Source organism: Sphaeramia orbicularis, chromosome 12 (genome assembly GCF_902148855.1).
Source record: "Sphaeramia orbicularis chromosome 12, fSphaOr1.1, whole genome shotgun sequence".
Lineage (NCBI taxonomy): Eukaryota > Metazoa > Chordata > Actinopteri > Kurtiformes > Apogonidae > Sphaeramia > Sphaeramia orbicularis.
Genome location: NC_043968.1, coordinates 25,510,663 through 25,535,007, shown reverse-complemented (window position 1 = coordinate 25,535,007; position 24,345 = coordinate 25,510,663). Strand labels below are relative to the sequence as shown.

The 24,345-nt window shown below is 38.6% G+C and overlaps 2 protein-coding genes across 3 annotated transcripts; one reads left to right on the top strand and one right to left on the bottom strand.

The window, feature by feature from the left end:
* Nucleotides 1–691: 691 nt before the first annotated feature.
* Nucleotides 692–6,299, bottom strand: optn (optineurin). Of its 2 annotated transcripts, XM_030150289.1 has the most exons (13): nt 6,150–6,299; nt 5,231–5,355; nt 4,837–5,045; nt 4,462–4,605; nt 4,152–4,336; nt 3,902–3,998; nt 3,608–3,768; nt 2,609–2,839; nt 2,391–2,475; nt 2,100–2,258; nt 1,811–1,953; nt 1,603–1,685; nt 692–1,495 (listed from the first exon to the last, which is right to left on the bottom strand). In XM_030150289.1, exons 2-13 carry the CDS (start codon nt 5,349–5,351, stop codon nt 1,389–1,391), a joined length of 1,725 nt encoding a protein of 574 aa, XP_030006149.1. In that variant the 5' UTR covers nt 5,352–5,355; nt 6,150–6,299; the 3' UTR covers nt 692–1,388. The 2 variants fall into 2 exon arrangements, with proteins under 2 accessions (XP_030006149.1, XP_030006150.1); XM_030150290.1 differs by lacking the exon at nt 6,150–6,299 and having other exon boundaries at nt 2,609–2,758; nt 3,653–3,768; nt 5,231–5,351.
* Nucleotides 6,300–9,826: 3,527 nt separating this feature from the next.
* Nucleotides 9,827–21,538, top strand: ccdc3a (coiled-coil domain containing 3a). The gene is made up of 3 exons (XM_030148287.1): nt 9,827–10,639; nt 11,640–11,817; nt 20,276–21,538. The coding sequence occupies exons 1-3, from the start codon at nt 10,233–10,235 to the stop codon at nt 20,570–20,572; spliced, it is 882 nt and encodes a 293-aa protein (XP_030004147.1). The 5' UTR covers nt 9,827–10,232; the 3' UTR covers nt 20,573–21,538.
* Nucleotides 21,539–24,345: the final 2,807 nt, after the last annotated feature.

The following is a 24,345-nucleotide window of genomic DNA, read 5'->3' as shown; positions in this document are numbered from 1 at the left end:
TTTGAAGGAGATCTTGTAGCTCTGAGACAAATATTCCTTTTGAGTCAAACCCATTCTCTGGTTAATTCTTGAATTTCACATTTTGACCCAAGGTTGTATCTTGAAAAGTTCAGCCAACCAGCATTTTTTACCTAATTTTTCTTTATCAGTGACTCTCATGTGGTAAAATCTCATTACTGTTATTCTAGAAGCATTTTCCTTGTAGACCAGTATATTCAGAGTTATATATTATGGTGTGAGGCTACTGACAAGTCTTTATGGATTTAAAAGCATTCCAGAAAAAATACGGCAAAGGCCAAATTGGAAAGGTCATAGATTTTTTTTTTTTTTTTTTTGGGGGGGGGGGGGGGTTCTGACAATATGTCCAAACAACAGTGTCTGATGTTACTCCCGTTGAGCAAGATGAGGCAAATTGTCAAATGTTTAAAGACTTAAATTATCACCTATTAATAATATTTCAGGTGTCAGATATCAAAGTTGTACTACGTAGACTATTCAATTCAGCAGGAACAGTGCTAACAACATACTTGAATAATTACCTCTTACATGTTCAGTTTTTCTCCTTTGATGAAAAATAAGACATTAAATACCAGAATCCATGAATCATATTTTAAATAAAGCCTTTACATAGGGGAAATAATGCAATTAATCAGTAACTCCATGACTAAGACAATTTAGAGGACAGTATGTATAAAAGCAGACTGAAATGAACTAAATTTTATTTTTTTCATTCAAGAATTACAACATGGAACCAAAAGACTTACAATCAATAGTATAGAACCAGCAGATTGACCCCTCTGCATGTACACATAAAATACAAGGGGTGCTGCACTGTGTAAAAGTTGAAAAACAAGTTAAATATATTGACAGAAGAATTTGCAGAATCCAAATAAAATATATATCTCGGTATTAAAGTGCCTATATGATGTAAGCTCCTTCTTTTATCAGCCTTTCACTAGCAAGTACAACATCCTTTCCAAGCAAAATATAGAAAGTATTTGATTTTGTTTTGATAAGAACCCCCTCCAAACATAACAAATACACTGAATTGGGAATGCATTTGTTGTCTTTGTAATGCAGCATATAAGGCTGTGTTATAATAATCTTATCAAAGGGTTTTCACAGATTAAATATTGTTTTACTTTTTTTCTTTCATTACGGAAATAAACATATATATGTGCCAAATGACAGGGCAAAAAGCTACAGTACAGAGGGTGTTTCCTATCATCATATGTAATATTCTGTTGACTAAAGTTTATAGTATAGTCCTGTAGGGGTCTGAGGAGTGCTGTCACAAGGATCAGAAAAGAGGTATAGGACAAAGCAGAGGAAGACTCTGATTTAGGTGCAAATGTACATGTTGTAGATGCTTAGATTGACGCTGAGGTCTAGTTGATACAGTCCATAATGTGGATCTGCAAGGAGTCCAAGTCTGGCAAGATCTCGTTGCACTTTGGACAGGCGTGCTCAGGAATATTGCTCTGCCAGTCGCCACCTGCAAGTCAGAGATACTGAATATATACATGGTTTCTAATCTACAGACACACATTTTGGTCCAGTCTGCCTAGAAAACAACCATCAGCTTAAAAGATCACATAATACCTCTCCCAACTAAAGTTGCACCAGCTCCGTGTGGACCTCCCCCAAGTGACACATGCCTCCTCTGCATCTCATTCAGAGATCGCCTACAGATAAAGACACCCAGTTTCATTAAAGAGGAAAGGTCTAGATCCAGAACTGAACCCAACTGAGAAAGATTCAGACTGACCACACTAGGACATTGTACAAATATGGATATCTCAACCCATACCGGCCCATTGATTCCATCTCATCCTGAAGCTGACTGTTCTGCTTCTTGACGTATTCCAGCTGAGCAGCCAGACGTTCCCTCTCTTCATGGAGCTTTTCCCTCGCTGCCCGTTCTGCATAGAAGTCAGAGGAGTACACCTCCGCCTGTAGAGAGTGCAGCAAATACAACTGTCAACGCCATAAAACAGCAGGAAATTTTGTGACACTTCCATTTTGAACCCATCTGTCCCTACTGTATGTGAGAAAAGACTTTACTGATAAACTAAATTCAGGTATATATATTCACACACCTGAGCCTGGAACACAGATATGGTCTCCAGCTCCTTCTCCTTTTGGTAAATCTCCTGCTTCATGGCATCAATCCGTTCCTGTTTGGCAGCTAGAGCCTCTTCAGCGGCGGTCAGACGATGCTGCAGTTCATCCACAACCTCCTTCTGCACCAGCTGAGACTGAACAACCAGAGGGCAAAGGTTAAACACATCTTACTCTCAGTTCTGGTTGATTTTTGCTCAAAGTTTTGCAGAAATCCATGTTAGAGGCAATAATTTAGAGTGATTTTATTGTATAATTCATTAATTTACCTCTCTTTTTTTCTTCTCTTCTTTTAGCTCATTGTAGTCTTCAAAAAGTTTGGTGTAGGCATCCTTCAGCTGTGCCATGTTGCTCCTGTGAGGAGGAAGAGATGGGAGTTACCAGTGAGTAAGAGTATGAATGTGCAGATACAGCCTTTGCTTAGAAGGGGACTTGGACAGAGGCCTGGGGACAATTGGGTGTTTCCAAAGTAAACGTGTAAGCTGACCTCTCTTCTCCAGCCTTCCTCTGCTCCATCAGGCTTTGGGCCTGCATGCTGTCCACCTGTAACTTCAACCGGTCATTCTCTGTCTGAATAGCCTGTTTTTCCACCAGCTGAGCCTTCAGAGTCGCCACATCTTGCTCCACCTCCCGACATCTGTATAAAGGAAGAAAATACCATTTCCTGATTAAGAAGAAGCATGCCAGCATCTTCAAAGAGGAAATACTGAAATGGACACTAAGACCATGTCCACACAAAACCGCATCTTTGCCTATCCCATCTTTTTCTTTGTCATAACCAAAAAAGTGCTTTGTAAACATAGAGTTGTTTCAGGAAATATCTGCATCCGGTAAAGGTTCATACTGTCTTCCACATACAATTATTGTAGGTATCGAAACAATCTTCATTTCCCGTCTGATAAATGAATTACCTACAATAATATCTGCGTTCACATGAAACCACTGAAAACAATGTAGTACAAATGCCAGGCCTGTATGTGGCGTTGTAATGCTCTTGCAGAAAAATGAAGAAGAAGATATGGAGCATACGCATAAAGCTTGCTTGGTTCTACTAGGTCTGATCCAATATTTCCTTCTGGTTGCCCCTCTCCGCAATAGATCCAAGAGCATGTAGTGAATATTGTTAGCTATGGTTGTTTGTTGCTTACTGTAATGAAAGAGTAGCCGAAGATTTTGATTCAGTATTTCCAATAAGCTCAATAGCTGTTGTAGCACGTACTACTCTGTAGTCTGCCATTGTTGTTGTTGTTGTGAAGTGGGGTCTTGCTTCCAGGGTGAAAGGTTAGAGAGGTGAGGCGGTGACATCATCATTTTAGAAAAGTTGTGGTTAGTCGTACAGACGAAGATGCAAAACCAGCATTTTCAAATTTGTGCACTCTGGGACCCCATTTCAGTGACTGAAAACGCCGATTTCATGTGGACGAAAGGCCTATCCGATACAAAACTTTTGTGGATATGACCAAAGCCACCTTTGTATGGACAGGGCCTAACATTTACCACTGTACTGTATGTGTGAGTGTTTGAGCATAACCTGTCCTGCAAGTTCTTCTTCATGCCTTCTGCTTCATCTAGCTTGCTCTGGGCCTGCTGCAGCTCTTTGAATAGAGTCATCATCTGAGACTTCAGATTCTCCACCTCAGACGTTGCCTTGATATTTAAAGATAATCACACACAAACACTGTGATAAGGATGTTTTTCCAAACTTTAGGCAGGTTAAGACATAAATAACTATGTTTCTTTAAATAATTAGGGAGGATCACTGCAGTTTGAGTAGTTGTACCTTCTCCTCCTTCCCAGGAGCCTCCTTGGTCTCTTCTGGCTGTGAAGTCTGTGTTGATTTTTCCACATTGCTCTTCTTTACCTCAAGCTCTCTTATTCTGTTGGATAATTTGTTGCAGTTGTTAGAAAGAGTAACGCTAAATTAAACTTATAACAATCAGATGCCTTGTAATTTCAAAGCTTTTCTTCCATCCATCAGAATAAACATTGTTTATGTTTGAGTAGTGTTCCTTTAAATGGGAGATGTGTACCTGGCTGTAGAAGTCTGCAGCTCCACCTGCAGCTGCTCGGCCCTCTGTGTCTCATTCCTCAGGGACTGGAGCAGCTGGCTGACCGTCACTTCTTCACTGTCCAGCCGGGACGCCGTCATGCTCAAGTCCAAGCGTCTGCTACGCTCAGCACCACAGACGTCGCTCACACCATCTGTGCCACCATCCTGCGATGACACAACACATCACCCAGTTAGAATTACACTTTGATTTGCACTTCTGCCACAGTCTCATGGGTGTTTCAGATTTATGTAAACATTTGATCTAGTGTTGGTTAACCATTCCTCCTCACCGTGACTGTGATGACCTCAATGAAGGAGTCTTCCCGAGAGTCTTGGTCAGCCTTAAGCTGCAGTTCAGAATTCATGGCCACCAAGTCATTCTTCTCAGCCTGCAGGCGAGCCACCTGAGCGCGCAGGGCATCAAGTTCTGAGCTCTGAAATAAGAATTTCCACCTCTTTAATCACACATTCATCATAAATAACAAATGGGTGTCTTATTTTTTGCTGCTGCAGTTGAATCTCAACTTAAAAAGCAAAAAAAAAAAGGTTTAAAAACCGCACACAGTATCATCAAAAATTGATCATTTTAATGACATACACTCACAATGACATACAACAACAAAAAACTAAATATATGTCAAATGAAAAGCAGGTTGATCCTCTACCTGCACTCCTCCTTGTGCTCCTCCAGTCCTCACCGTCTCCTCCAGTTTCTTACTGAGGTCCTGGTTTTGAATTGTAAGTGCCTCCATGCGACCACGTGCTTCCTCTAGCCTGGCCTCCAGGAAGTCCCGCTCCTCCCGCTGCTTCTCTCGCCATGCAGACAGACCTTCAAAACGTTCCTTCATAGTCAGATTGGTCTGACGCAAGGCCTCTGGAAGAGAAAAGCAGATACAGAGTTATCTGATGTATCTCACTGAAAACGTTAATCTGGTTTCTGACTCAAGCCATCAGCAAAACAAAGCCTTTGACCAGTTTTACAGGGGACTGTAGAAGGATAAGTGCAGATGTCAAACATTTTCCTAAACTTGCTCATGTGACAATCACCACCACACACACCTTTCAGGTCTCGGTTCTCCTGGATGAGGACATTCATCTGCAGCAGAGTTTCTTCCAGAGTTCCTGACTGACTGGGAGCACGAGAAATGTCACCGTTCATCATTGGACCTCCAGACGCCATGATGCTGAGAGGAACAAAGACAGGCAGTGAGGTTTGAACTTGAGGCCACTTTAAATATGGATCATTTTTGGAAGAATCATTTTAGCACATAACAGCTAACTGTCTGGGAACAGAGTGCAGCAGCAGGAAGAATATTCCATGTGAACTGCTTTAGGGTTTGTTAACAGTTGTGAATGTGCAGTCCGTTTTGAGTTTTGATCAGACAAGCTGACAAGAAATTTGGACTGTTTCGGTTTAACAGCTGTTCATTTTTCCTCTGTTCCATTTTCCTGTTTGTGTGATTAGTTGTCAGCAGATCACATTAGAAACATCTCCATACTGATTTCACTGAATGACTCAGTGTTTCAGTATGAAGTCACAGAATAGGAGTGGAGATTCTGGAAAGTAAATTATCTGAGCAGCAGATCACATGACAATTTGTGCTTTTATCAATGTGGTCTGCTACTGTGGTCAAAGACACACCTAACACTAGATAACAACATAATAACTATTTAGGATAATGGAAGCATTAAAGTACATATGTCATAGTTAACATCCAGGAAACTGGTGGAGTTAATGCTAAAACCTTCACTTAACCCTCCAGACAGCCCCTCTAACATCAAAATCGCCGTATAAACATTACTTTAATAATTCGGTTGGTCTGTTTTTACTTTCGCTTTCCGCAGGTGGGCCTGTCCAGTGTGCGACACCCAGTAAACACAGAAAAGTTAACAGTAACTTACACAACGACGACCTGCTTCAGTGTGGGCTAAACTGCGTCACATCGAGCATTAAACTGGTTAAAAGGTTTAAACTCACCTGCCGTCCGCTACAAAAGTGAACACACTGGATGTTCACTCTAAAAATACACAGACACACTCCGACAGATCCCAAAATGTGTCGCTCAACCTTGTACTGCTGCTTCTGGTTTGGAGCTGCGTCACCATGTACAGAGCCTAACAGGACACTTCCGGTAGGCGCTTTCAAAATAAAATCCTACAGAAAAAAAAAAAAAAAAACAGTACTATTACTACTACTACTACTACTACTACTACTACTACTACTACTAATAATAATAATAATGAAAATATGACTATAAATATGATGAAATGATGAATATGAAGAATAAGAAGAATAACAAGATGACTGTCCCAACTGTAAGAACATCATTGTTATTATTATTCTAAAAATAATAATAATGAAACTTTAACATACTGATTTATAGTCAAGATAACATCCCAAGTGCTTCATATGAAAATCAGTGTAGAATTAACACATAAACAAAGATAAAATATTGTTATTAATGTAAAGTAGTAAAGTTTACTGATAAATAATAAACAAATATTGAACAGGACAGTGGGGACAGCTATTCCTACATATATTTAAGACCTGCTCCTTTACAGTGAGGATAAGTATAAGTGGTCCACAAGTTAAGTTAGAAGACGTTAGTATTAACACTAGTCTGCCTCAAAAATGTACAACTGTGGGAAGGGGTTGTTACCCTCTTAAGTGATTTGTTCCGAATGCAACTGTCCAAGACTCCAGCTCTGTGTATTTCGGGTCTGCTGCCAGACAATAACACTCTGACTGCAAGACAGAGACTGTGGATACGTTTAGCTACTACTACAGGATGTAGAATAATTCTGAGACACTGGAAGTCATCTAGTCCCTGCTGTTTTAAGGAATGGATTGAATTGATGACAAGAATGGCTACCTTTGAGCGAGTCACATAAAGAGTAATGGGGAGAAAAGACATTTTCAATAAAGTCTGGGGCTCCTTTCTGACGTCAATAGAGAGGATGTCTATATAAACGTAAGGCGCCGGGTCTCCAGTGTACTGACTGAGAGGTAGAATGAGAGGACAAATGTAGAACTTAAATGTAAGGCACAAGTGGTGGTTTTTTTGTTTGTTTGTTTGTTTGTTTGTTTTTTTTAGTTTGTTTGCTGGTGTTTGTTAGTGTTTGTCTTAAGTGCATATTTGAAAACCAGACAGTGGATGATGTTTACGTCTTCTATTTTGTGATGATGGCATATGTTGTACTGTCTGTCAAAATATCAATAAAAAAACAAAACAAAAAAAACTAGGCTACCTCAGAAACTCAGCTTTACACAGTGTTGTTGATGATTGTCCCTACTATAAAATATCATCCTCATCATCATTATTATTATATTATTGATCTCATTGTGAATTTGATGTTCAGTGTTATTTTCAACCATTCATGTATCTCACGGGTAAAGCTTTATTCTGAAAGCTGGTCTTCTTTACTTCCTGTCGGCGCTGCTCTCTGTCTCTAACTGGACGCAGTGTGGGCCTTACAGGTTTTCATTTCCTCGATGTGACGTCAGTAGACAGGCAGCAGATCTGGCTCCAGCCGCAGTGCATACTGACAGAGGGCAGGTCCATCCGCATGTTTCAACCTCCAGCCTGTGGGCGGAGCCAGCGGTCAGCTGACGGCGGGAATTCCCTGTAGGAGTCACCTTGTGGTGTCAAAAACATGAAATGAGGGGAGATTCCCACATGCCGTCAGTGTCATGCTTTAATTACGCGTTTAAAAGATGAATGAATAAGTAAAATATACAAAATGATTATTATCCTTTAGCAAGCAGCAGTGTCACAAGGAGCTGTCACCATTTTAACATACATCACATACAGTACACCACACTGGAGGGGAAACTGATGAAACTAAGAAACTATTTGCTTTTGAAATAATAATTAAAATAATAAATAACAAATCAAAATAATTAAAAAATAATAATTAAATCCCTGTAGGTTGTGAAAAGTAAACATTAGTCAAAATGTGACTTGTATATCAGGGTTTTCTTGTGTACAAAGGTGAATAAAAATGCACATTGAATGTTTGCTTCATAAATGTAGCCTAATAAAGCAGTAAGCTGTATTCAAGACAAGGAAAAAGCCCAGTTTTACAGTGACAACTAACATAAATGAAGAATGTCAAGTATTAAAAAAAAAAATACTGTACAGAAAATTATATTAAAAACTTTGAAGGACTATTATATTAAATTTCTATGGAAAAAAAATCACAGTTTGTATGATACTGCTTGGAAACTATATAAAACTGCATAATTATCAGAGGTAAAGTGTGCTAAATCTGAAATATTTTAATGACTTAACCTAGAAAACAAATGACTAAAGTGGTGATTGCATTTTATTTTTTCACAATACAGGATAAGTGTTACTACATACATACATAGGTTTATATATATTTGTATAATGTATTTATGTCTTACATCAAACATAATCTGATAAGTGGATCTATTTTAATATGAAGTGTTTTGAAGGAGAACTCATAGCTCAAAGACAAACAGTCCTTTTAATTAAACTCATACTCACACCATTTCATAAAACTCATAAAAACTATGGCCAACTAGTAATTTTTAATCATTCTTTTTCTTTATTAAAGCTTCTCTACTTTTATTCTAGATGCATCTTGCTTGCAGACCAGTAGACCTACAGTTGCTGTCATGTGATGCTGTTCAACCAAATGCCCGTTAGATGGCACTGTTATCAAATCAAAATCCAGTACAAGCCATTAACGCCAGAAAAGTGGTTGACTTGAGGTTGTTTCAGGAAACTGAGACCTAGTGGCTTGATTCCCTTAATATCCTATTCTACTGATTATCTTTCTTCAAGATATCATGAGCTGTCTTCTCCTTTAGTCAAATGTTTGTGCTGTATTTGCTATAAAAAGTAAACTTCGAATGTAAAAAAAAAAAAAAAAAAAAAAAAAAAAAGAAGCATAAGAGAGCAACAGTTCAGTAGATGAAAACAATTTGTATTCCATTAAGAATCATGTAAGGTTTCCTTAGATTTACTGGTCCAAGTGGAGTACATCTGTGATGTTCCCCTGTAAGAGGAACCAACCAGGACCCTGTAAACACCCCCAAAAAATTCATCCAGGCCCCTTATCCTGCAATAACCCTTCACAATCAAAAAATACCCCTGGCAGCACTTTAAGGTTGCAATTTACTCAAGTCCTTCTCAAAGACCTCTGGAATTCACTTAATATCCCTGTAACTCCTTTAAAAAAACAGAGTAACCCATAGAATCCCATCAGAGACGTCCAAACCCCAGTCAGTATCCTGGATTTCACTCAAAGACTGCACCTCTTCAGCATATATGATAATCTTATGTAATATTTTTGTCAGATTAAAAACACAAACCACTGTCATATCACAGAGTGGTCGTTTATTTCCACCTTTAAATCATCTTAGATGCTAAACAATATGGAAAGTCTGAAACTAAATTCTTAATTTCTGAATTTCACTAATATCTGATTCTGTCAATATGCTGCAAAATATATTTTGGTTACATTCATATTGACATTAATCCTCCGTGTTGACATTTTTTTTTAAAAAAACTCCTTTGACAAAATAAAGCCAAAAATGAGTAGATTTTGAATGATGGGCATCCCAAACAAAAGCTCAAATGTCTGACCCTCGTATAACTCCGTAAACGTATCACCGTGCTCACTCATGAGTCGTCGTGTCTCAGAGCAGACGGATGAGATGGACACTGAAGGAGGACTGCAACAGGTTGGAGTTGTGCAAGTTTCTGCCAACTGAGCTGATCATTTCAAGTCTGCAAATTCAGACAGGGCTAAGTTTATGTCCCGAAGAAGTCCCATTTGTCTCGTGTGCAGTTAGAAGTTATTTGTGCTTTTTTGTGCAACATCCTTAAATGTTCAAGTTGTGCAACAAGTGTTTAAAACAACTTACTCGTTCATATGTTTAAGTCACAATGCGCATGTCGGATGCTTGAAATGGAGTAATCTTAAGCGTTTAGACACAAAAAGGAAAATAATACAGCTTATAAACTTTTCTTCATTAAGGCATCACTTCAGTGTCTCTAAACAGTCGTGAGGAATCCTAAGTTGCTGCAGTATGGTTTCCAGGGCTCTGCTGCTTGTTGCGCTCGGCGTCTTTGCGCATCTGGACACTTTTACGCACGGCTGCCAGCTGCCGTCCGAGTGGCGGCCGCTGAGTGAGGGCTGCCGGGCTGAGCTGGCGGAGATCATCGTTTATGCTCGTGTGCTGGGGATCCACAGGGAGACTCTGAGCGGCGGGGCGCGGAGCATGTACAACTCACTGCCCTTTGGGTTCGGGTACGGGTACGAGGGCGCAGAGGAAGGATTACTGTACTCGGCAGAGGTGGAGCTGCTGTGTGACCAGGCTTGGGGCAGCATGCTGGAGGTGCCGGCAGGATCCAGGCTCAACCTTACCGGACTGGGCTACCTGTCCTGCCAGTCCCACACCGTGATGGAGAACTACTCATACTTCTTTTTTCTCAGGTGATGCGTAAAGATCGGATGCATCTACACAGATTAGGCATTTTATGCACGCAATTGCAATTTTTACATGCAAATCAAATAATAAGAAAATGAACCCTTTCATGCATAGTGGTCACTACAGTGGACAGCTATTCTACAGCTGTTCTATTGTTTATTCGTGGGTTTTGTTGTTTTAGTTCAATATCAGCCAACACAGTAGAGCTTATGCATCATCCCATACACTGTAATTCATACAGTTATTGTAACTTTGCTGCTCTTGATAAACCTGATCTGCAGTAACATGTTTTAGAGCAAATCAATTGCTAATTGTTATTAGACTGTAATTAACAGTTTTCTGAAACAAAAAGTTTGTTGTTGTTTTTTTTGTTTGTTTGTTTTTTTGCATATCCTCCTGAGACCCAGCAATGCATTTTGTCCTCTATATGGGACAAAAGTTTGACAGTTTAACTTAAATGCTGTCCATTGCAAAGGTCATTCCATTAAAAAAATCAATCAATAAATAAAAATGATTTTAAAAATGTATCTGAAAAAACTGTTGCATTATGCAGAAGACAATTTTTTAGTGTAAAAACGCTAAAATTGTCAATTTCCTGGGTCTCAGGAGGATATTATCTCCATGAAATGAGTAGTAACTAGCATTTGGGTACGATAAGATGTGAGAAAACAGATTAGTGACATTAAAAATGATTTTATTTCATAGTTTTCACACAGTATATCACTTTCTGATGATGAGTTTCAAGTACATGTTTCTTTGCCTAAAAAATTAAATGCATGGTGTCCACCTGAGTGGACATTTTAGTAACTCCATGAAAAATAGGTTCATAAAAAAAATTCCAATTGCATTGCTTTTTTCATGCCTAAAGAGGAATAAAAACACTCAAGAAAAAAATATTGACTAAGGTTCCCATAATTCATGCATGAAAGGGTTAAATCAATAATAAGACATTAACTCAAGCTTTACAGTTTAGGAATAAACGTTTTCTGTTTCTGTCACCTGCAGGATGGATGAGAACTACAACATCCTCCCACATGGTGTCAACTTCCAAGATGCCATTTTCCTGGACTCAACTGAGAACAGGCGCACATTTTCCAGCCTCTTTCAGTTCTCCAACTGCACCCAAGGGAGCCAACCCTTCCACACCTTTAGCCCTGAGTGGGACATCCAGGAGGACAACAGAGTAAGGCGTCATATTTTTTGGGTTACACAGTCTGTCCTTCAATGTCATGCATGAACCTCAAGGGAGATCCGTCAGTGTATAAAACATGTGGTAAGCTCCCCAGTGTTATGGGGTTTATATGAAGATTCCAGGTAAATGATCCAGATGAGGAGCAGGGTTTATGTTTTTGAAGAAGTGGGGGATTAACAAGTAAATCTGTGGAGATGTGGTTCAACCTTTGGACTTACTACTGTTGACTGTTTGTAGCGTAGTGACTTTAGAAGACTGTTGGAGCTGACAGTCTGTCTAAAGCACAGGTGTCAAACATGCGGCCCGGGGACCAAATCCGGCCTGCCAAAGGGTCCAGTCCGGCCCTTTGGATGAATTTGTGAAATGCAAAATTTACACTAAGATATTAACAATCCTTTTAGTTCAGGTTCCACATTCAGACCAATTCAATCTCAAGTGGGTCAGACCAGTCAAATACTATCATAATAACATAAAAATAATGACAACTTCAGATGTTTTTCTTTGTAAATGTAAATATTGTCATGTATTTACACTAAAGCAAAGTATAATTTTGCAAAATATGTGAATAACCTGAAATGTCTTAAGAGAAGCAAGTACAATTTTAACAATATTCTGCCTGTTACTCAATGTTTTGTGTATTTGTAGATCCACTGTGATCTGTAAGGCATAATGTACATATGTAAATGATAAACTGAGGCAGAATATTGTTAAAATTACACTTATTTTTTCAATTTGTTCATGTTATTCACATCTTTTGAAAGGATAGTTTGTCGATGTAAACCTGTTCAAAATGTAAATTAACTTTTTTTGCTCTAAAACATAGAGAAAAGTTTGGAGTTGACATTATTTATATATTATTATGTTATTATTTTACTGGTCGGGCCCATTTCAGATCAAATTTAGCTGAATGTGGCCCCTGAACTAAAAGGAGTTTGACACCCCTGGTCTAAAGTGTGTATGTGATCCCAGTGTATGTTGTGTAAAGAGTGAAACAGCAGTGTGAAGAGTTGTGTGTGTGTGTGTGTGTCCTTCTGATCCCAGGTTGACTTGCAACTGTGCTGACAGGAATGCAGAGCGGTTCAGAAGAAACACAGGTTGACTACCCTCTGGCTGTGTACACACCTTGCACACACAGAAACATATGTCACCACACGACTGCTAAATTAAGCCTTTTAAATAAGTAAAAAGTAGCATATTGTCAAAGCAGATCTCTTCCTCTCATTGTTTTAATCTTTAGAAGATGCAATGAGTGTAACATGTAAGAAATGATACGTTAAAACAGTCTCTGCATGTGGTCGGTCACATGTGGCCGTATCTCTGCTCGGCTCCTCAGGCAGACAGGATACTGACTGTCCGAAGGTCAAAGGTCAAAGAGGAGATATCCACATCTTTGACAGGCAGTCGTTTGAAAATGTGTTTGTCCACAGCTTTGATCAATATCAGTATGAATCATCCATGCACTCTGCTGACCTATGACCAGAGATAAGCTGGACTCAGCAGAGGCAGAGAGGTCTGTGGATGGGATTCAGACATTGATTATCACACTGTCTGACGGAACACAACAGCTCACCCTTCAGACAAGAAACAACACAGCGCCTGGGGATTGAATGACATGAGGTCTTAAACTCATAAAACAGCAACATTTTAATGTCCTGCACCAGTGGCATCCAAAACAATATCCAGAGTTCTTGCAATTTGATGTTTTATGTGCCACAGTATTGGATTGAGTGTAAAGTGAGGCCACTTCTTACCTAAATGAACTTAGATATGGATATGATCATGTTGGTCAGTAAATCTTGTTTTATCATTATCATGCTAAACACAAAGGTCAAGGCAGACGGCCATCCTCCAGGAGTCTGGGTCTGCTTGAGGTTTCTGCCTGTTAAAGGGAAGTTTTTCCTCGCCACTGTCACCAGTCACAAGTGTTTGCTCCTGGAGGATTCTGTTGGGTTTCTGTAAATTGGCTTAGAGTCTGGTTTTGACCAACTCTATATATAAAATGTCAAGAGATAACTTTTTTTGTGATCTGGCGCTATATAAATAAAATTTGATTGACTGAGTGATTTAATTGGTTTTCCCCTGTAAGTCGCTTTGGAAAAAAGCGTCTGCCAAATGCATAAACATAAACATAAACATAAACATAAACATAAACAAAACAGAGTCACAATGAAGAGGAGAAATCATTTCACTTATGTCATTTATTCACACTTCAGCATGTGAATATTTGCTCCAGTTAACTGTCAGCTACATCACGGGTAATATCATCGTCACAGCACTGACCAACATCATTACACATTGCAGAGCTTTTATTATATTTGCCTTCCACTGACTTGTCTCTGCTTATAACTTGGACCTGTTTAAAATGTTTTAATGTGTCTCTGTTGACATCAAACTTGATTTGGACTTGTCTTCGTTGATTGTAGAAATATCCTAGACCATTTTTTAAATTCATGTATTGACTGTTCAGAGTTGCGTGTTGAGTTAAATTGAATTGCTTCCATCATCGTTGGGATTTGAGTTCGGCTTTTGTCTTACCTTGTTAAGTTTTGTCTGTTTCCATTGGTTTGGACCTGGCTTGGACTTTAATCTGTTGACTTGGGATGAATCTAGATTAATTTGAGGCTTGATCTGACACTGTCACATTGTCTTTTGACTGTGTGTGTATTGATTAAGCTGGAATTGTGTCACTACTTCTGACTGTCTCCAGAAGACTTGAGAAAAGTAATTTGTAGTGTTATGATAGTGAGCCAAATAAGAATGTGTTTGCAATGTTGTGTGTAACCTTTAACTGTTTTATTTACGTAACAGTTTGTGACTTATCAGGATCTGTAACTGTTGTACTTTCTTTTCTTTTCTTTTCTTTTCTTTTCTTTTCTTTTCTTTTCTTTTCTTTTCTTTTCTTTCTTTTTTTTTGTTTTTACCTTACTTCTAACTGACCTAAACACTTGGCAGCATTTATAGAAGATGACACAACTGTTTCCAAAAGGGACTTTTAATGGATTTTTAAAAAAAAAAACCTTTCTGCAGCCAAAGTAAAACACATCCAGGAAGAAGTCTGATGTGGTGTCTTCTGGTACCTCTTCCTTTGAGTTTGATGTCTGCACACTGATCTATGAGCTGTGAGGTTAGAGGTCAGAAAGACTAGAGGTTAAAGAGACCTTTCATAGAGTGGACAAGCACTCACATGTAGGCCACGACCTTCAGGCAAGGCGGGACGCTAAACAGGTGTTTAGCTCTGGGAATTTATGAAGGACAATGAAATTCCTTTTTGCCTTTTGAATTTTCATGATGGTTTATTTTGGTTGTAACTAAAACATAAAAAACAACCAAGAATAATATCCTATTTATAATTTGTGTTTAAAGTTTTAAAGCATTTTGACAGTGTTTTTAGTGGCTGCATCGAGATGTCCTTAAAACACCGGACATCTCTGAGTCTGAGGTTGGGAGGTTGGTTTCTCTGGCTTCAGTCTCGTGGGAACCAGACACCCCTCCAGAGGGATAGACAACAGACTTCCTCCACTTTTCTGCCAAAACCTTCAATTAGCTTTTGTTCAAAGCTTCGTCTTATCAGCAGCATTCAGAGCAGCTTTTACTATGAGCCAAAGGTACAGGCAGCTGCGAGGTCATCCATTACTGTAAGAAAGCTCCCTTCATCTTGCACTTTCATCTTCTCAGGTCCTCATTTGAGAAGTTAGAGCAGAGATGAGTGAGATGGAACTGGGGACAAGGGAGGAAGCCAATTCTCCAAACACCCCTTAATCATCATGTTTACATGCACTTTAATGATCCAACTGTGACCAGAGTCAAGCTGTTGTTTTACTGGCATGTAAACACCTTTAACATGTTTTCTGACTCTCGTTAAGATTTTATGTGAATATAGACACAAAAAAGGACAACTCCATCTGCCAGTTTTAAACTGTAGTAAAGACTAAAGCTCAGGATGAACACAAGGTCAGACTTTGTGTATGCTAAAGAAAATAAGGGAGAAAACAGGAGAAATGGCTGCCCCGCTTTTGTTATTCTTTCTTTCATTGTTTCCCTTTTTTTTCTTTTAAGCTCTTCTTTTTTTTCTGTTTTTTGTGTCACACACACTCACAAGAGAATAAAAAACTCAGGAACACGGGGGGAGGCCTGTTGTGTCTCTTTGACGTCAATCGTGAAGTTCTAAAGACACAAACTACGAGTGAGTGTGTGTGTGTGTGTTTGTCTGGTTGGCCCTGTGGATCTCAGTATAACTGTAGAGGATAAAATCAAGTCAGCCAATAATGCTTAGATAATGAATAGTCTGTAGAAAGAAAAGACCTGTTCAGCTCACGCTGAACAGACACAAACATGTTGCTCGTTCCCGTCTCCCATTTCACTCTTTCTTTCACGGCCTCTATTTTATTCCAAAATAGACTTTCTTCTCAGTTTTCAAACTTGTTTTTTTCTTTCTTTGTCAGATTATTTTCCCAAGAATGACTGAAAGCTTTCACAATTCAGATTACTTGTGCCAAATGTCAGCTCTAGTGGCATCATCTCCTGTTTATTATGCATCCAATTGTGCAACTGGTGAAATACTTAAGAAAGCAACACAAATTACCCCTTGACATTATGAAATAATAATACAACAAAAGACAATAGAATGACCCATCTGCATTTCCTAATATTCTGAAAATCTATTCATGAGAATATGCAACGGTATCCAGTCTTATATCCTGTTAAAACTTCATAGAGCGCTAAAATATTTGAGTACATTCATGTCCTGGGCGACTAAAGACACACATTAAAATAGCTATATCTGTTACTGTGTGCAGAACAGGGAGGTCTAGTGCATATCTGACCAATTTGTTCTCAGTTGTTTGAAGTTTGTTTGCCATTATTTGAATTAATCCATATTCTTTGTAAAATATCTGACAATCTAACACCTGGCTGTAAGTGATGTCATGACCACTGGTGGTCAGTACACAAGGTCTATTAATGAAATATTAAAGTGTGTTAATAGTTAATTGACACATTAGTAGCAGACACTGGGTATGTTTCAGTCAATTTAACACATTCATTGAAATATTTACTTAGTATTACCATTATTATTATTTACTACTTAGTTTAGCTCATGACAGAGATATTTCTGACTTTGTTAACCCCAGTTAGCAGCTTATTCTGACTTTTTAGTAGATTTAATCAAGCTTTAAAACCAAAACAATAACTGTAAACCACAGTCCTGAATAAAAAGGCAATGGTCTAAAGAAACTAAAATGCTCAGTATGTAAAGTTAATAAAAATTATGTAATAATATGTTACAATTTTCACAATTTATGTCATGTTTTCAGCTAAGTGACTCAGCTGTAAATACCTATATAACCTTATGATTATCAAAGTATATAAACATAAGGTTATCAAAATCTATAAATGTGACTTTAAAGCTACATTTGTCATATTTTCACCTTAACAGTAGAAAACATGACAAAAAATATGATAATATAAAATATGGGAAAAAGGGTTGTGGCCTGGAGAGTGCCACATTAATACAGACTTTTGGAGGGGATACTGTACCTAGTTTTCTTTTACTGCAAAAAAACCCCATTGTACTTGAATTTGAGGACATTTTGCACATGCATGTATGTGTGTTCACTTGTCCTCTAAATACTGTTTATACAGATGATAGGAAACAGCAGGCAGGTGACACCCGGATGTTTTGACAGGTGGTGTACGTTTGTGTGCATGTGTGGGGCGTCCAGCTGAGAGCTTTCCTACCAGCATGAGAAAGGCTTTAAACTGTAAAAAGTATCAATGTTATGTAATATGGATTTGACTGGTTCTGGTCTCTCTTAAAGGATTAGTTCACTATGAAAAACAATACTTGCCTTTGGTCCCATATGCCATATGCATATACAGGGCGTATCAGAAAAAAGTAGGCTCTCAGAAAAAAAACAACATAAAACCAAAATGCGAAGACTTTTTGAAAATCTGGTCATATGTATTTATTGACCATGTAATTCTCCACTGATTGACACCAGTGTCCTGGGTCAGTTTTCATGCTTCAGTGAACCATGCTAATTTGAAAAATAAAAGTATTTTGCGCATGGAAGTGAAATGTGTTGCCATGGATGACAAGTTCCATTGGTCGTTTACTTGCATGCATGAAACAGGAAAAAAATAATGATATGTTAACCCCCTACCATCAATACAAAGATTTCACATTAACGACAAGTTTGAGTCTATCATACCAAACACAAGAGGTTAATACTATTAGTGAGAATTCTTTAAGCTTGTTTTAAGATGACCATTTGAAATTTTACGCATTTATGTCAGCATATGTAATTCATTGCATCATCACAGCTGAAGTGGAACTCCAGAGGCAGGACAGGGGCAGGATTAGGCGTGCTGTCGCAGATATGTTGAGGAGGGCACAAATTTGCGGGGCCCATGTGGAAGATTAAATGTGTTGGAATCCTTCACCTAACGGAAGTGTGTGCCTTCAATTAAAATCCTGAAGTGTAAAACCCAAATCTTGACTCACTGAGGAAATTTTACAATTAATTTTCAGTTTCTAACTGATGTGTGAAATCTTTGTATGGATGGTAGGGGGTTAACACATAATTATTTTTTCCCTGTTTTATGCATGCAAGTAAAAGACTGATGGAACTTGCCATCCATGGTGACAGATCTCATATTAACCCTTACACTTCCATGTGCAAAAGACTTTTATTTTGCACAAGTCAAATTAGCGTGGTTCACTGAAGCATGAAAACTGACCCGGGATACTGGTGTCAATCAAGGGAGAATTACATGGTTAATGAACACATATGACCAGATTTTCAAAATGTCTTCGCATTTTGGTTTTATGTTGTTTTTTCAGAGAGTCTACTTGTTTCTGATACATCCTATAGATGTTTCTGGTCTCATACTATGAGAGATCTGCCGCTACACAATATTCAATATAGTTACAATATTCTGTATAATTATAAATAATAGAACTGCATGAGATTAAAATGTGCTGATATCATAACATACCAGATTAGCTATTGATTTCATGTCCCAATTTAGACTGTACTGATAGTCTTTAAAATTACATGATAATGTTAACGTTAACATACTTTAAATTAGTGCATATAGCTGTTAAGTTATACATTATAATGGAAAAATAAAGGGGCATAAAATCAATGCGTTAGTTGTTGAATCTGAGGTGGAGTCATCTACTGTATAGCCACCAGGCCACGGTAAAGTCAGTTCTATGTAAATCCTATATGTTATAATAGTGGTATAGTAGTGGATATATAGTGGTATAGTACAGAAGTATAGTTGTAGTATAGTAATATAGAAGTAGTAGTAGTATATAGTAGTTGTATAGAAGCATGTATAGCAGTAAAAAGTAAAAACAAAGGTTTCATAGAAAAAAACAGCTTCTATAAACCACAGTGGTAGTATTTAGTGTGGTCTCCCTTTGCACTTAACATGTCTTTAACCCTTTTGTTCAGACAATAGGAGATTTATTGCATTTATTTTCTGATGTTTTATACCGGGTTTCATTCAACACATGTCAGATGTTTCTAACTGTTTGTGCTGCTTTGTGTCATGGGGTCAGGGGTCACAATAAAGAGTGACTTTAACCCATTTAGTTCAGTGTCTTTGTTTCTTTTAACGCTGTTGTATCTGAAGAAAAGAGAATGAGAAATATAATTGCATGCTCATTTCAACCCCACAAAACAACAAAGCTAAAATGGCAAACTTTTGCTCAGTAATATGCTTCACATTCTAAATCTTGTGTACGTGTGATGAGGAATGGCTTCAATAATACCCACCTCCTGTGCAGCTCAATACTGTATGCACAACAGCACCCAGTGAAAATGAATACACTTCATATGAATATATGAGAGTATGTTAATAGAGTAAGTCAGGTCACACATAGACCTGCACAGATACATGACCGGCCACTGGGGTCATGAGAGCATTCACCCGTGTTAACCCTGTGCGTTCAGGTCAGCTGACGTCTACCAATGACATGGAAAATAGGGCCTCTGAAACTTTAAAGTACGTGACCCATGCATCCTAAGATGGTGATGGGGGTCCACGGGGTCAGACATTCATGTTAAAAGGACACACATACACAGGATACATCATGCTGTTGTGTTTTCAGACTTGAAATGGGAGGCCTATGTGGATAAATGTCAATGATGAGGGTCAGGACCTGCACTTTATTTCCTAATCCTCCCTCCTTCCAAGTGTGTTAGGTTTGTCAGAACAGAAAAAACATGGGCAAGGGGGAAAAAAACAGCACTATGGAGATCAAAAGAACAATTCTTTTTTTCTTAGGCTGCTGGGAAAAGCACATCACCATTGCTCCCACACTACACCAGCAATTGACGAGATGGCAACTGGTGGTTTATGGTTTGTTAGCCTGTAGGGAAAACAAACAGCCTCCCAGTATGTTAACTTACTCCACCACTTTCCCTCTTATCTCTTCCAGTTGCTGTGCTCCTCGGTGCAGGCTGCTCTTTTTGAAGAGGAGGACAGAGGCCGAAAACTGCAGGAGCGCCTGGCCGCTGCAGAGAGGAGGAACAGGCAGCTGAAGGAGCGTGTTCGCAAAGTGAAACGCTCCCTGAGGAACGCACGCAAGGCCGCACGCAAGGCCGAGCAGGAGGCGCAGGAGCTGCAGGAGAAACTGAAGGCTGCAGAAAGAAGAGCAGGGCATCATCTCAATGCCATCTCACAGGAGGAACCTCCACATGGGAGATACACAATTCGCCAACAAATCAAACTTTAACTTATCTCACCTGCTTCGACATAACTGGACTTGGAAACCTTGCTGTTGAGAGTGAGAGACTGCTGGGTGGTCTTTCACAATTTGACACATCACACAATCTTTATAACTGCTTTATAAGTAAATGACTCTCTCGCTTTAAATCGTAATCACTACAGTATGACACAACCTGTAGAGTAATTTGACATAAGATGACAGGTATCCGTTTTTCAGAGGTGTGTGGCTGTGATCACATGTAGCACATGCTCTAGTGTGAGCAACAGCAGTTACAGACACAGCTGGAGCTTAATGGGTGTAAGATGTGACACAATATTCTGCGACATTTGATTTTTAGAGTTTTCAACCCAAAGTAACGTGATATATTGCTGTAGATGGAAATCAACAAAGAGTGCTATATTATTAATGCAGTACTTCAACTGTCTTCAGTCCATTTTATTGAGGAATATTTCTTGGTCAAATTTTGAGCAAAATGTAAGTGATGTTAGGGTAAAATGCTGCGCAAAACTCTTTTACCTAAAATAGTCTGATAAAGTATTTCTCAAAGTAAATGATTTCTGGGAATCTGGGGCCAATTTCTTGCCCTTCCACATATATATATATATATATGTATACTCTGATGTCACAAATATGGCAACACCTGCACACACATGTGTAAAATAATGATTCTATAATACAGGGTGTTTGTGCAGGTCTTAAAAGTTTGGAAATATGGAATTTTGAAATGCTGTTTTCCAGACTCTGAAAGTCTGGAATTTTGTATGAAAATCTTAATAAAGTATAGAAAAAAGTTTCTCAGTCAAATTTTACAATATGCTCAAAGGCACATAATCTTCTAAGATAAGGAGCACATGAGGGAAGCATATAAAAACTGGATATGATTTCACTAACCGGTCGGTACTGAAATGATTCTAGTGAAACTTGTTTGTGTGATATCCATGCACTTTTCAGATTTTCATATGTTTCGAAAACATTTCTGTCAGTAAAACATAATTTACTGCAAATTATACATTCATTCATTTATTAGAATGAACTTTTCTGCTACACACAACAGGTACAATCTCGACCAAAAAAGTAGGCACGCAAGTATAAAAGTACATAAAGTCAAGGTCTTATGGAAGAAAATAGCAGTTTTGAAGAAGTCTGGAAAAAATCTGGAATTTTTATTTGGATAAAGAACAAGCACCCCCCCTAATAATACTGTAAACTAATCAGCTTAAGGCCTTACAATAATTTGCTTGCTAAATTCACTGTAAATATATAAATTAGTGTGCAATAAGCAATGTTGGTTTACATTTTTTTCATGAGCTTTTCTAGTTTGAACCTTAGATGTGAATTGAACACTGCACAGACAGTGTATAGATGCAGGCCTGTTCGGGACTAAAAGTCAGTGTATTTAGCTGCCAGCTGCATTAATTGACCACCTTTTTTTAATTTAGCTCTTTACAGTCAGACAACCTTATGCAATTCCAAATCACTGACATAGTGTTTTGACTAGTAATTGTCAGAAACCACAGCTGAGAGTTTGAAAATTCTGGTCAAGAACTTGGTATTGAGAGATCATTAATGTTTTGCTGTATGAAAAATGCCTGCTGTCACACAACAAACTACAAAAATGAAACCAAAGGCAAAAAAGATGTGCTCGTGACTTACTAGTGCAATGATGACACACCAGACTAGACATTTAATTTTCATGCTGCTGTTAATCAACTTTTATTTCAAGTAAAATATTGAGAAAAAACTGATGTGAAAGGAGGTTCAAATTCTGTTGTGTCTGACAAAGTTCATGTATTATTAAAGCAAGCGTTCAAAGACTAGAAGGTCAGCTTTTCATGTAAATATTTTTGTATTGATGTTTTCGCACATAAATTTAAACATGGACAAGCATCAGTGTGAAGTGACTATGTTTTGAAGTGAAACATGAAGATTTGGGTCACTGGAGTGCGGGAAAATAAAGCTACACACATGCACACAGTGTTGAATGCACAGTATCAAGCTGAGAGTGCACGCAGAGGTCAGTGAGGACATTGTGCTGTATTTGACAAGGGGAAGTGAAAGTCTTTGTATGCATATGAGGTTGTATGAGGGTATGTGTTTATAGGCACCTACTGCAAAACAGACATGTATCTATTTATTTATTTTTTAAACTTGTGCGTATTATGTGTACCTGCATTGCATGTGTCCTGTTATGTTTCTGTGAGTGTCTGGTCCATCAAGTGACTGGAATGTGTTTGTGTGGGCAGCAGTGTTCTGAACAGCAGGACGTCTGCTCAGATATTCCTCTCATTTAGTCTGACGAACCAAAAACTCCGTGGATGGGGGTGGGGGGGTGCAAGTGGTCGTTACATCACGAGACTGCAGTGAGTGCAAAGAAAACAAATCACGAAAAGACGACAAAAAATGAGGCAGGATGTTAGTTTCATTGGAGAATACAACTGTCTCTGATGAAGAAGTGAGAGTTAAAAATATGATCCCATGTATGTTGTTCTGTGAGACATATTATATAACTCAGTGTTTTTCTTCTCATGGTGCTGTTATTTGGCATGCAGATCAGCACAGACTTTATACATTTAAAATACACAGAGCAAATACACCAATAGGTATTGAAAAGAGTCAGTGCACAAATATAGCTGCAGAGCTCACATGTTAGAAGAAATATAACAAACAAAATACTCAAATGGTTGTTAAATTTAGTGGAAATAATGTGTAGCTGACTGTTTTCTAAAGCATTCAATTAAGAAAGGAGTTCAATTCTTAGTTCTGTCAATCCACCTGTTGCTTTGCGTGCATTCAGCTTAGTGCACCTGGCAAAAAGCAGGAACGCAGTCGATGCCAGTGAGCTCATGAATGCACAACATTTCTTCGCCTGCACTAACCCTGTGCTCCATGTGTACGCTTGTCCATTTAGCTCTTAGTATCATTTTTAATTTTTCTCATCATAGGCGCTCAGTATTTGTGTCACCCCCTGCTGTTTGCATGCAGAACTGTCTATCCAAATAACACAGATGGCCCATTTACATTACACAGCCCACCATGATCCCACCTCCATTTCCTGTGACACTTTGCATTATCTCACCATTTCAGATGATCTGCCTGCATTTGCTGCCTCATCTATCCAATGTATGTGTCGCAGCATATGTGGCTTAGTTAAAACCCAAACAACACATCTCTGCAGGATAGGGAGAACAGAGGAGGAAGGCCTGCAGTGAAAGACGGGCTGAAGAAGAGAATGACAGGCTATGGAGGGGCGGGAGAAAGTCTTGAATTAAAGATGAGAAGAAATCAGTTTAAGAGTCAGACAGATCAGTGACTCCAAGCACATGCACGCTTAAAGCCTGACAGCCAAAGTCAACAAGACATGTTCCGCTAATAGAAATTACATTCTGCTGCTTTGCTGTGTGTGTGTGTGTATGTGATTAGACAAGCTGCTGTATGTGTGCATATGTTTTGCTATCAAAGTGTCAAAGGGGTGTGAAATACTTTGATTTCACAATTTTCATTTTGGTCCTTTGGCGTGTATGTGTGCAGAAGGAGGAGTAATTTGAATAAGCATCAACATGTGTGTGCGTGTTCCTGTGAACTGAACTAAGATGGAAGGACAGTTGGAAAGAAAATCTCCAACTGAGATGGAGGGAAAAGCTGAGGAAGTGTGATGACTTGAACTGCAGGAAACTCTGACGGGCCAAACTTTGCTGATAAAGGACCCATGATACCAGAGCGTCTCTTAAAACGGATCAGTAAGAAGATCTGGGTATCATATAGTTAGTTTAGAAGTTGAC